Genomic DNA, 12,212 nt, shown 5'->3' on the forward strand with positions numbered 1-12,212 from the left:
AAATTTCTTCTCTCACATTTTGGAGGCCAGAAGTCCGAAAGTAAGGTGTGGCAGGGCCGTGCTCTCTCTGAAGGCTCTTGGGGAAGGGAAGATCTTTCCTTGTCTATAGCCCCAGGTGTTTTCTTGGCTTTTGGCGGCATAACTCCAATCTCTGCCTCTACCTTCACATGACTGCCTTCCCTGTGTGTGTGTCTCTCTCTCTGTGTTTGCATTTCTCTCTTCTTATTGTAAGAATATTAGTCATATTGGATTAGGGCCCAACCTATTCTTTATGACCTCATGTTAACTAATTTCATCTTCAAAGACCTGTTTCCAAATAATGTTACATTCACAGGTGGGGGAGAGGGGTTAGGACCTAGCATATCTGTTGGGAGAACACAACTGAACCCATACCAGGGCTGGTGATGTGTATGTAGTGGGCAGCCTCCGGAACAGGGTGAATTAAACTGTCAGTGCTGTAAAGGGATACTCATGCCTATGAGTACCTCTATTTCTCCTATTTGTAAATTGGACCAACAATGTGTGCCTATTCTTTTGGGGTGTTTTTGAAACCCACCAACACTTCAGAGTATTGGGACATCCCTAGGGGCAAAACTGACGAGGTAAATAGTGATCACTCCTTGAGCTGAAACCTGGGAGCACCAGGCTACCGGGGTGGCCCAGCTGTTGATGTTTTTCACTGTGTGGGTACATCACAGGGAGGATTTAAACATCTGTGTGGTTTGTTTTTGTGTGTTTGTGTGAAGGTTCAAGAAGACGTGGAAGCTGCGAGCTCTGAAAGAAGGCAAGACGAGCCTGCATCCGCCATATACTTTGGGTCAGTTGGGGCCAGAGAGACCCAAGCCCACCCCAGTCCTTGTTCCTCTCATCTCGCCGCCGGTGTCCCCGAGCAGCCTTGGGTCTGACACCACGTCGGGCCACAGCCAACCAGATGCCAAGGACCCACGGAGCCCTTATGACATCAGCAACAGAGACTATTTCTTCCCCAGATAAGCCAGCTGGGGTGGTGCCAGGAAAGTTGGAGTGTCAGACGTACTGAACTGTGTGGGTGATGGAACAGAAGCTGGCTTAGCAAAAGGTGCTTCTTGCTGCCATTCCAGCTTGTCTCAGTTCATGAGGCATCCAGCTTCATTCACCCTTCCAGAGTACCTTCCAGAAGGTTCTATACTGGGTGAAAATACATTTGCTGCATCTGTTCTGAAGGAAGAGCTGGTTGAGTTTTCATACCACTCTTCTCCAAATGCCCTGCCTAAAGGAGTTAGTGTGAACTCAGGCCCACCCTGAGGAGAGAGGTGCCAAGACTCTACTGGACTGTCTAGTGTGGGCAGAGCCAGGGCCACTGGGGAGGCCTTGGAGCCCCTGGGCTTGGTATGGAGAAGTTGCAGGCCACCCCATCACATCTCATCTACAAGCTGCATCCTCCCTTCCCCTCAGACAGGTGGAGTGGACTTCTAGCCAAAGACTCCACCAGTCGCCGGTATCTCCTGGTCTGCTGCATGGTTTTCATATCCTAGCTCAAACTCTTGAAACCCAAGTGTTTTCGCAATTCAGTTTTTCTGGGCCTGAGGACGGCTTTCACTTAAACAACTGAGGCTGAGGGAAAGCTCTCTGGACTCCTGCTTTTCTTCCCCACACCTGAAAAACAGCTGCGGAGGTAGGGGGTAGTATCTCAGGGCCTGATGGTTTTAAAGAACCAATGATCTTTGGTTCTTTGTTAGCGTTTTGCAAAATGTGAATGATACTCTAGGCACTTGCCGAATACAGAAGCAGCTGTACTAGCTTGATTTTCCTCTTTGGATCCCAGGACTTCAGGACAGAAGCTGAGAGGAAGAAAGGAATGGGGGACACAGTTGCTATGCTCTCTTATGGTAGCAGAGCTGAAGGGGATGGCAACCTCTGAAAACCAATGTCTCCCCACCCCACCATGACCCACCTCCTCCTGCCAAGGAGAGTTGGCATCAGGAAGGGCTTTTGCCCTTGGTGAGATCAAAACCGTTCCACCCCAGCTTTGTTTCTTTTGTTTAAACTGAACCTGAGTAACTAGGGAAGATAATATTTATGTGAAACAGGGATGTGAAAAGAAAGAACCCGGCAAGAATATATTTTAATTTGGTAAAACAAAACAAAACAAAAATGCTGATTATTTTATCTTGAGAGGATGTAAGTTCCAGTATTAGCCGAGTGTCAGTATATAAATAACTTGGTGAAAAGCACAATGACTTTGTTTAGCACAAAACTAAATCAGGTGACAAAGGAGGAGAAGAAAAAATATTTTCCCTTATTAGACAAGAGATTGTGATTGCATTCCGTATTCTGTTTTTGTTTCAAAAAGCAAAAAAATAGTCTCCCTCTTCTCTAATTTTAGGGGAAAAGCAGCCTGCTCCTACGTCCCGCAAGTGGTTATGGAGGAAGTGGTGTCAGGCTCCCCGTAGCTGGGAAGAAAATCTCCCACGATTACTGGGAAGGGTCAGTAGGAAATCCCCGCTTGCCAGTTTACTAAAAAAAAAAAAAAAATTTTTTTTTTTTTTTTTTTACTAGTTGCTATCAAATTGATCCTGACTCATGGTGACCCCACGTGTGTCAGAGTAGAACTGTGCTGCACAGGGATTTCAAGAGCTGATTTTTTGGAAGTACATCACCAGGCTTTTCTTCCTAGGTGCCTCTGGGTGGACTCAAACTGCCAACCTTTTGGTTAGCATCCACGCGCATTAACTGTTGGCACCACCCAGGGACTCTGTTACCAAAAATAGGTAAAGACTCCATTAACTTGGTGCCTTCTTCTTTTTCTTTCTTTCCTGGAATTTGATTCAGTTATGCTAGTGTTGAAGCCCAATCAAACGTCTGGCAGCGATGCTACAACTAACCACTTCAGTTCGCGTTTTTCTTTGGGCTCTGAGAATGCAGCGATGTCAGTGGTAACCAAACAGGTACCCTCAAGTCACATGGGGTATCCCAAAGTGAAGCTATGATTAAAATCAGTCATGTAACCACGGACCAGAAATTTACCAGACCACAAAATTTTTCTAGTCATCTATCCTTTTAGAAAAACAACCGCCACCGCTAGACGGGTAGCAGAAGGACAAAAACAACAGTGTTTTTTGTTTTGTTTTGTTTTTTTACTGTTGGCCAGGTTCAAACTGTTACTATCTTGGGTAAGTAGTGATTTCCATTGCTGGCTTTGTCTGTAAATTTTAGATCCTGTCGCTCCTTTAAGGAGCCCTGGTGGCACAGTGGTTAAGCGTTCAGGTGCTAATTGAAAGGTTGGAGGTTCGAACCCCCCAGTTGTTCATTGGGAGAAAGATGTTGCAGTCTGCTTCTGTAAAGACTACAGCCTCGGAAGCCCAATGGGCAGTTCTCCTCTGTCCTGTAAGGTCGTTATGAGTCAGAATCGATTCGACCGCCAATAACAGGTTGCTTCTTTAGACAACTAATCTTAAGTTTCCAAAAGTTAGGCGGAAAAAACTATATATTAACAATTAAATTTTTTTTTAATATATAAAGTTTCTGGGACTCGAGAACAGCAAAAAAAAAAAAAAAAAAATCCTGTTAAAAGGAAATATCTAGAATTTGAATCTGCATGAGAAAGGGCGATTTTGTGCCCACGGTTCTTTCTTTATAAGGTTTTACCCTCATGTAACATTACCAAAGCCAGTGTCAGCTAGCAGGAGATGTGAAATCCAGATAGCTCATTGTCGCCGAGAGCTGGGCAGCTTTGATCTCCAAATTGTTATTGCTTTCATTATTATTGTAACGGAACAGCTTTTTTTGTTGTTGTTGTGTTTTGTTTTGAAGAGGGTTTTTTTCCCTTTATTTTTTTATAAGCTAGTGAAAATGAAGGAAAAGTGTTAGTCTTGCTCAGTGTACACAGCTATGTACCCCAAGCTTTCTCCGTCCTTGAACTTGTGGTGGCTACACGTGTGTTTTAATCCGCAGGTCACTCTTACCTGTGTTTCTGCAGCATACGTGCTGCCTTTTATCCTTGGCAGTGATGTTACTAACATCTGTAGCAGGCTGCCACACAGCCAGATGTGAAATGTCAGGACAGAGACAATTTGTATTAAGCATGACACCTTAACCTGCTGGGTGGGAAAAGTTTAAAGTGATCGTTAAAGTTAAAAGTGGCTCCGGGTCTAAATTAAAGTGATCATTAATTCTTGTAGCATTGACGATATTTTAAAAATATCTCAAGGAGGTAGCACTGAATGTGTCTGCAAAGCCCTTGGTGGTTCTGAGAGCTCTTGGCTCTGAAGGGGCCTTGACCTTGAGGTTTGCTTGCGGGGCTCTGGCTCACACTGTGTCTTTGCTGTTTTCCTGCTGTCCCATGGGAAAGGACACTCATCACCTTGGTGAGGGGTGGAATCTGCCCTCTGGCTGCTGGAACCATGTTGGGACCCCATTTGGTGGTGAACAGAGCAGAGTGGGGCAGATTGAGAGGGGTCACTGTGTATGGATTTCCTGAAGAATGTTCAAGAATGTCTTGCCAGACCATTTCAGAGTTGAGCTTCATCATCTCATTGAGGGCCCTGCTGAAGGCTGAGCCAATCAGGGAGGATTCCAACACCCAACTCCAATGTGTAGTTGAGAAATTATCCTAATTTGGGGACACAAAGACAACCCATTATCCACTGGAGTGTGAGCATTGCACCCAGCTTTCCCAAGCAGCTGTCAGCGGTGGGGTGACTGCTGGAAGGGGCCGGCCAGCTGGCTCAGGTTCTGTGCCAGATGCCCCTGAGCGTCCCCTAAAGGTCCTTCCATCACTGTATCCTCTGCGTGGCCAGGTGCCAGCTCCAGGGAGTTTCTATGGCAACCTTAATGATTATTAGGGAACATTGTCAGTTTTATGAACATATGTGCAAACTAAGATCTACTTTAGAAGGAAAGGATTGAAACAGCCTGTAGCAAGGCTGTTAATTAATACAGAGACCTTATTTGAATGGAGATCGCACATCTGTTAAATAGAATACCTCAACTATACATTGCCATTTTTTTCTTGAGAGAAAGAAATAATAGTTTCAAGCTGTTTTGTGTGTGTGTGTGTGTTTACCTAATTGCCTGAATGCAAATACCAAAAGCTGATGTCTGTATATGGGGCAAAGGGTCAGTACAATATGTTTTTTCATGTTTTCTCTTTTTACCAGCCGTTTTGCATTTAAAGTGAAATTGTAAATGTTTGAAATAAATAATTTCTAAAAATTTGCTTGAGATGTAATTTGCTTTGGGTACCTGGGTCATTTAAAGGAAATATTTGAATGATTAATGAGAGAAAAGGATGAGGAAAGATGACTAAGTAGGACCATTTGGGGGTAAAACAAAACAAAACAAAAACCAAACCCACTGCTGTCGATTTGATTCTGACTCATAGTGACCCTATAGGACAGAGTAGAACAGCCCCACAAACTTTCTGAGAAGCCTCTGTTGGATTTGAACTGCCAACCTTTTGGTTAACCACTACACCACCAGGGTTTCCATTTGGGGGTAAGCCTCCCCTTAATGCAGGATTAAAGAACCTCTGGGAAAAAATCAGGTAAACTCAAATGAGTAGCAGATAAGGTCAAGAGACAGGTAGCAATTTCTTTAAAAGCGTTGATTGTAAAAGTATTTCCCAAAATGAGTCCTGAGATATCTGGAAAAAGGGTGGGTGCTTCCCCCAGATGATGGTATGTGGGGAAGGAAAAGGAAGGGCCATTATTCATCAGAACCATTGCCATGGAGTTAATAATAACTCATAGTGACCCTATAGGACAGAATAGAACTTCCCTATAGGGTTTCCACCTATGGGACAGTTCTCTGTCCTATAGGGTCACTATGGGTTGGAATCAACGGCAATGGGTTCAGTTTGGAAAGCCTTGTGTAGTGGTTAAGAGCTATGGCTGCTAACCAAAAGATCAGTAGTTCGAAGCCACCAGGTGCTCCTTGGAAACCTTATGGGGCAGCTCTACTCTGTCCTGTAGAGTTGCTATGAGTTGGAATCGACTTGAAGGCAATGGGTTTGTTTTTGTTTTGGTTTATAGGGTTTCCAAGGCTATAGTCTTTACAGGAGCAGACAGCCACATCTTTCTCCCACAGAGCGGCTGGTGGGTTCAAACCACTGACCTTTCGGTTGGCAGCCAAATGCTTAGCCACTGTGCCACTAGGGCTTCTCATTACTCATCAGAAGACTGTTCATTGGACATGTTGGTGTTACCCGTGTCACAAAGGCAGCCCTGCACCCACAGATTATCAGATAGACTGAACCAGCACACTGTTGACAAAGGTCCTGGGTAGGAAAAACTTGGGACAGAACCATCCTACATCTTCCAAACAGAGGAAAAGCCATTTTGTGGATGAGCTGGTGTGTAAGCTGTTCAGAGTCAGGGAGGAAAAAATTTCAAGAAAGCCTAGAAATTGTGTAACTCAGACCAAAAGTTAAAAGTGTGAAGCCCTGCCTCTTGGGTCCCTGCTTGGGGGTGAGGGGAGAGGCACAGGACCACACCTGCAGGGCCCACCATCTCCTTTAGGACGCCATATCCTCCTTTTGTAAGGGTGGTTCCTGTCTTGCAGAAACCATTGTAGGAAACAGATGTCCACCAAAGCTGCTAGGCCATGTGGGCTGTGGAGGGGGCGCAGAAGAGGGTGTAAGGAGACAGGGAGCGGAAGGAGGTGCTTCCCCTTTCTCCACAGCATCGTTGTGAGGATGACATGGTTAGGGTGCTCTTTCCAGAAGAATTCGGGGGAGCAGATGGTGATTCTTGTAGACAATGGCAAGGAACATGCAGTTACTGGAACAGCCTCTTAAGAAAGCATTGTCCCTATTTTCTGTGGCACAAGGAGACCAAACCTTTCTCTGTATCTGTGAGGAAGTGTGGGTCAGGCGGGAAACGGTGTTTGCCATCCTGCAGCAGCAGAAGCATGCTGTTGGAAGGCCTTTGAACTCTTCACCTGCTGTGCTGCCGTGTGCAAAGGCCAAGGTGGGGGCTCAGAGCAGCTCCTCAGACAGAATGGCAGGTCTGGGGCTCACTGTATGGCCCATTGCTTGAACAATCCTGAGCAACAACAGTGAACCCCGCACCATTACTCAAACACTGATCAGTCCCTAGTTTCTTTACGGAAGTCGCTATCATCCGATGTACGTCTTCAGATGTCTGTCACTTAAAAAAAAAAATTCAGTCATGTTCTGTCTCTTACCAAAACAACTTCAGGCAGCAAGCAACCCCAAACGTGAATAACATTACATTATTCAGTAAAAGCAGAAAAAAAAATTATACCACAGTTGTATGTCATATTCCGTCAGTGGTGTTCCTTCTTCTAAGATAACTTGAAATTGCTTAATAAAGCTGCCCCATGTTCACAAAGAAAATAGCTCACTGCATAGTGTCGTTAGATGCTATCGAGCTGGTTCTGACTCATAGTGACCCTATATACAACAGACTGAAACACTGCCTGGTCCTGCGCCATCCTCACAATCGTTATGCTTGACAAGCCCATTGTTGTGGTCACTGTGTCAATTCATCTCATTGAGGGTCTTCCTTTTTTTCTCTGACCCTCTACTTTACCAAGCATGATGTCCTTCACCAGGGACTGGTCCCTCTTGATAAGTATTCAAAGTATGTGAGACAAAGTCTCGCCATCCTTGCTTCTAATGAGCATTCTGGCTGTACTTCTTCCAAGACAGATTTGTTCATTGTTCTGGCGGTTTTCACCAACACCATAATTCAATTCTTCTTTGGTCTTCTTTTGACACTTCCTTATGATTTTTTAACAGATGAAGTGTATCAGAAGGAGAATTACATTTTGCTTTAGTTCTTCCACTTCTGTGCTACGCAGTAAGGGTCTTAAAATGATGGACGGCGTATGTGGGATGTCCTGGAGTCTGTTTCTGTGCCCAGTAGACGAAGGGGAAGTGAAAAAGGAGGAAGGCTATGGTTGTTGTTAGAGTTGCTGTTGTATTGGCTTTGACTCATGGCATTGCCTAGTCTTGTACCATCTTCACGGTCATTGGTATATTTGAGTGCACAGTACCCTGCACACACCCACTCACATAGCGCCCACCTAGCCTGCAGAGCACAAACATACATTGGTGTGCATTGGAATTACCACAATCAGCTTGTTAAAACCCCCATTCCTGGCTTCACCCTTAGGGATTCCTGTTTGGTAAGTCTGATGTGGAGCCCAGGAAGCTAAATAAGCTCCCAGGTGGCTCTGATGAAGGTGGTGATGTGCCCTTAGGGTGACTGTGAACTGGAATGGTTTCTATGATGAGGTGGGTGCTGCAGAGTGCTAGGACCTCAGTACTCCATGTATTCCAGTAGATCCCGTCCATGGATGGGTGTATGTGTCAGGGGAGGTCCAGGCTTCAACCCCGGCCCGTCTAAATCACAACAGCTGGGTGTCTATCTACATGAGTGCAAATTCCATGGGTTATTCTGCTCTGCAGCCAGGTTCGAGTCCACCCAGAGGTGTCTCAAAGGAAGGCTTGCTGATCTGAAAAACCAGCCATTAAAAACACTATGGAGCACAGTTCTACTCTGACACAAATGGAACAATCATGAGTAGGAATTGACTTGACGGCAACTGGTTTACTGGTGTGCAGGGACCAGAGGGCTGGAGGATTCTACGGCAACATGTTACTTTACAGTCGAGTTACTGAGTATTAATTATGAAACAGAATCTATGGACAGCAAAAAGGTATACTGGTCACGTAGAAAGCCACGGTTTCTTTTGGGTAGGGATGATCTTTTCACATTAGCTAATAAGAATGGCTACCATTGACTGGCCCTCCGCCACATGCCTTTTGTTGCTGTTGTTGTTAGGTGCCGTCAAGTTGGTTCCAACTCATAGTGACCTTATAGGACAGAGTAAAGTTCCCAAGGAGTGGATTTGAACTGCTGACCTTTTGGTTAGCAGTTGAGTTCTTAACCACTACCCCACCAAGGCTCCACCATGTGCCTCATGGACAGGATATTCTTTCTCATCCTAGTGATGCTGCAAGGTGTTTTCACCTGTTTACAAATGAGACACCTGAGGCTCATGTTGGTTGGAGATGCTAAGCTAGTTAAGAGGCTGAGCTAGACTCTAAACTCAGGTCTCTGCCCTCTGCCCTCTCTGTGTAGCTCAGGGCCCTGGGCAGCTGGCTACTACCTCACTGTCCTCTCTTTTCAACCCCTTTCCCTGGTTTGGTGCTCTCATCTTGTGCTAGATGGGGGCCTAGCCAGCTCATCTCCAAGAGGGAATGGACTCAGATTCCTCATTTTTGTTTATCACACCTATCATTGTGAGCAGAGGCTGGGGCTGCAAGCCGAGCCATGGGGAGTCTGGGCCCACAAAGAAAGGTGTGTTCCAGGGGCCGCTGCGGGGGGGGGTGGGGGGGGTGGGGCCTGAGGCAGCAGACCCTAGCAGGGTTGCTCACGTAATTCCAGTTGTCATTGAGTTGATTCAGAGTAGAACTGTACTCTATAGGGTTTTCAATGTCTGAATTTTTGGAAGTAGAATGCCAGGCCTTCACAGTTCTACTCTGACATGGGGTCTCCATGAGTCAGAAATGACTCTCATGCAGCTCGTGACTGGCGGCTTGCAAATGTTGCTCACATACTAGGCAGCCACAAAGAAGCTGGACCACAAAAGGGATGGGTGGCAACTAGCTCCTTAAACTCAGTGATCCTTGATCAGGGGCCAAATCAAACCACTTCCTTTCCATCTGTATCTTCCCACACCTCTGTACTGTGTATGAGTGATTCGGTTTTCTCTGCAGTTTCCTTGGCATAAACCTTAATGAACTTCCTCAAAATCCTCAAATTGTGCTTTATTTGTGGCGTGGAAACGTTATTATATCCACTCCCTCTGAAGAGATGAATGGTGACCAACCTTAGGTTGTGGTTCTCTCTGGGTGGTGAGACTCATTCAATGAATGTTTACTCAACCACTGTGCTGGCTAAGGGCACGAGAGGAACCTTGTAACCTGAGGAATCCCTTCCTTAAGGAGCTGGCAGCCCTTTGAGACAGCCACCCAAGAACAAGCAAATACTGCTGAGTAATGAGTGTTGTTCAGGGAGCTCTGGGAGCAATGGCTTATGCGGTCTTGGGAGTCAGGGAAGGAAGGGATAGAAACACAGAAGCTGAAGGAAGACAAGGAGTGTCCCAAGTGAAGAGGGCCTCCAGGGCTCCTCCGGCAGAGGGCCGAGGGGAGGAGAGGCCTGCCAGGGCTGCTGGTGGGGGGCAGGGCAGGGGCAAGGCAGGAGGGAAGCCTGCCTTGGACTTGCACTATATTCAGCCATTTTGCAATATTCTAAGAGCATTAGGAAGTCATCGGAGACCAGATTTGCTCCTTCTTTTTTCTTTTATGCACAGTTTGAAGTTTTTCATGAGCATGCGTATTTTTATAATTAAAAAGCTTTTCATTAAAAAGATGGTAATCCCTCTATTTTGGAATGGTTCAACTGCTTTGTACTGCCTATAAAAATTGTTTATTAAAAAGTACAAGTACAAAATTGGCTGAGACAGTAATGGTTGAAGCTGGGTGATGGGTAAAAACAAACAAAAAAAACGTGTTGCCATGGAGTCAATTCCAACTCATAGTGACCCTATAGGACAGAGTAGAACTGCCCTCTACAGTTTCCTAGGCTGTAATCTTTTTTTTTTTTTTAATCGTGCTTTGGATTAAAATTTACAGCTCAAGTTAATTTCTCATACAAAAATTTATACACATATTGTTTTGTGACATTAGTTGCAAACTGCACAATGTGACAGCACACTCCCTGTCTCTACCCCTGGTTCCCTGTGTCCACTCAACCAGTTCCTGTCCCTTCCTGCCTTCTCACCCTGCCTCTGGACAGGAGCCACCCATTTGGTATCTGATTGAACTAAGAAGGACATTCCTCAACTGTATTATTTTTTGTTTTATAGTCCTGTCTAGGCTTTGTCTAATCTAGTGTCCAGGGGCCATAGTTTCAGGGGGTCCCTCCAGTCTCTGTCAGACCATTAAGTCTGGTCTTTTCATGTGAATTTGAGTTCTGCTCTGCACTTTTCTCCTGCTCCATCCGGGACTCTCTGTTTTGTTCCCTGTCAGGGCCATCATTGGTGGTAGTTGGGTACCACCTAGTTCTTCTAGTCTCAGGCTTAGGCTGTGATCTTTATAGGAGCAAATCACCAGGTCTTTTCTCCTGAGGACCTGCTGGTGGGTTCGAACTGCCAGCTGAGTGCTTAACCCTTGCACCACCAGGGGTCATTACAGTAGTGTCTAAAAAAGCTTGACATTCTCCATTTTAAAAAATGCAAGGATTTTAGGGAGAATGTTTCACTTAAAATGTGCCATTTAAAAAAATTCAAGATGAATATAAACAAATATTTCTTTGCTATTCTTTAAAGACAGACATGATTCTCACCAACCACAGATTGGTTATACCTTGATAAACGAATTGGCTTTTTAGACATCAAATAATAATATAGTCATGAATGGTCTATAATGAAAACAGATCTTTTGCTCAATTAATCCAAATGACTTACGCACCTAAATCAGAAGACCATCTGAATCTTCAAAAAATAGGAAGCATTTTTAAGTTTGAATTAAGATGATACAGTGATTCATAACATATGATTCACAATGTGGGGAAAGTAATTCCAGTGCTACTGTGGACTTTGGAAATGATAGCCCACATGTCTCAGAGTCAATCTCCACCATATAGAATCGTATGTCGATTCTCAGACTTTAGATGGCCTCGGCAGGACTGTAGGACACCTAGTTCCATAGTTGGAGCCTCTTCCAACCAGGGAAAGGATACCTAGACCTAGGGGCACCACCTTCCAGACCCTGCACAGCTTTGTCCTGGAGGTGGAGATGGATACGCTCAAACCTGATTTCTATTTCCCTTGCCCTCAGTCCAGGAGGCTCGTCCACGGGAAGAAAACACATTGGTCACACGTGGCTATCTGAATGTTGTTTGATTACATTCTGCAGGTTGTGCAACCATTCTTACGATATTAGATGCATTTTGATTGTAAGGTAATAGATTGGCATCGGTTTCGTGTTTTTTAAAAAAACTTTATTTTGGAGCCCTGGTGGCACAGTGATTAAGCGTTCCGCTACTTACCAAAAGGTCAGCAGTTCAAATCCACCAGTCGCTCCTTGGAAACCCTATGAGGCAGTTCTACTCTACAACCAGACCTGGCTGCCGTCCAGGCTCTCCCACTCAGTATGTACACTGACCCCGGCCAAGGTACTGGATAGTTCCAAGCACCAC

At 45.2% G+C, this 12,212-nt stretch overlaps 1 protein-coding gene across 2 annotated transcripts in view; it reads left to right on the forward strand.

Moving 5' to 3' along the window:
• Positions 1-4,972, forward strand: part of IL6R (interleukin 6 receptor) — a 60,674-nt gene extending 55,702 nt beyond the window's left edge. For both annotated transcript variants that reach the window (XM_064282646.1, XM_023554017.2), the window contains one exon: positions 747-4,972. In XM_064282646.1, the coding sequence (XP_064138716.1) occupies positions 747-993 (247 nt within the window). In that variant the 3' untranslated portion in view covers positions 994-4,972. The remainder of the gene's footprint in view (positions 1-746) is intronic.
• The last annotated feature ends 7,240 nt before the right edge of the window (positions 4,973-12,212 follow it).

The sequence above is a fragment of the Loxodonta africana genome, chromosome 3 (assembly GCF_030014295.1).
Source record: "Loxodonta africana isolate mLoxAfr1 chromosome 3, mLoxAfr1.hap2, whole genome shotgun sequence".
Taxonomy (NCBI): Eukaryota; Metazoa; Chordata; class Mammalia; order Proboscidea; family Elephantidae; genus Loxodonta; species Loxodonta africana.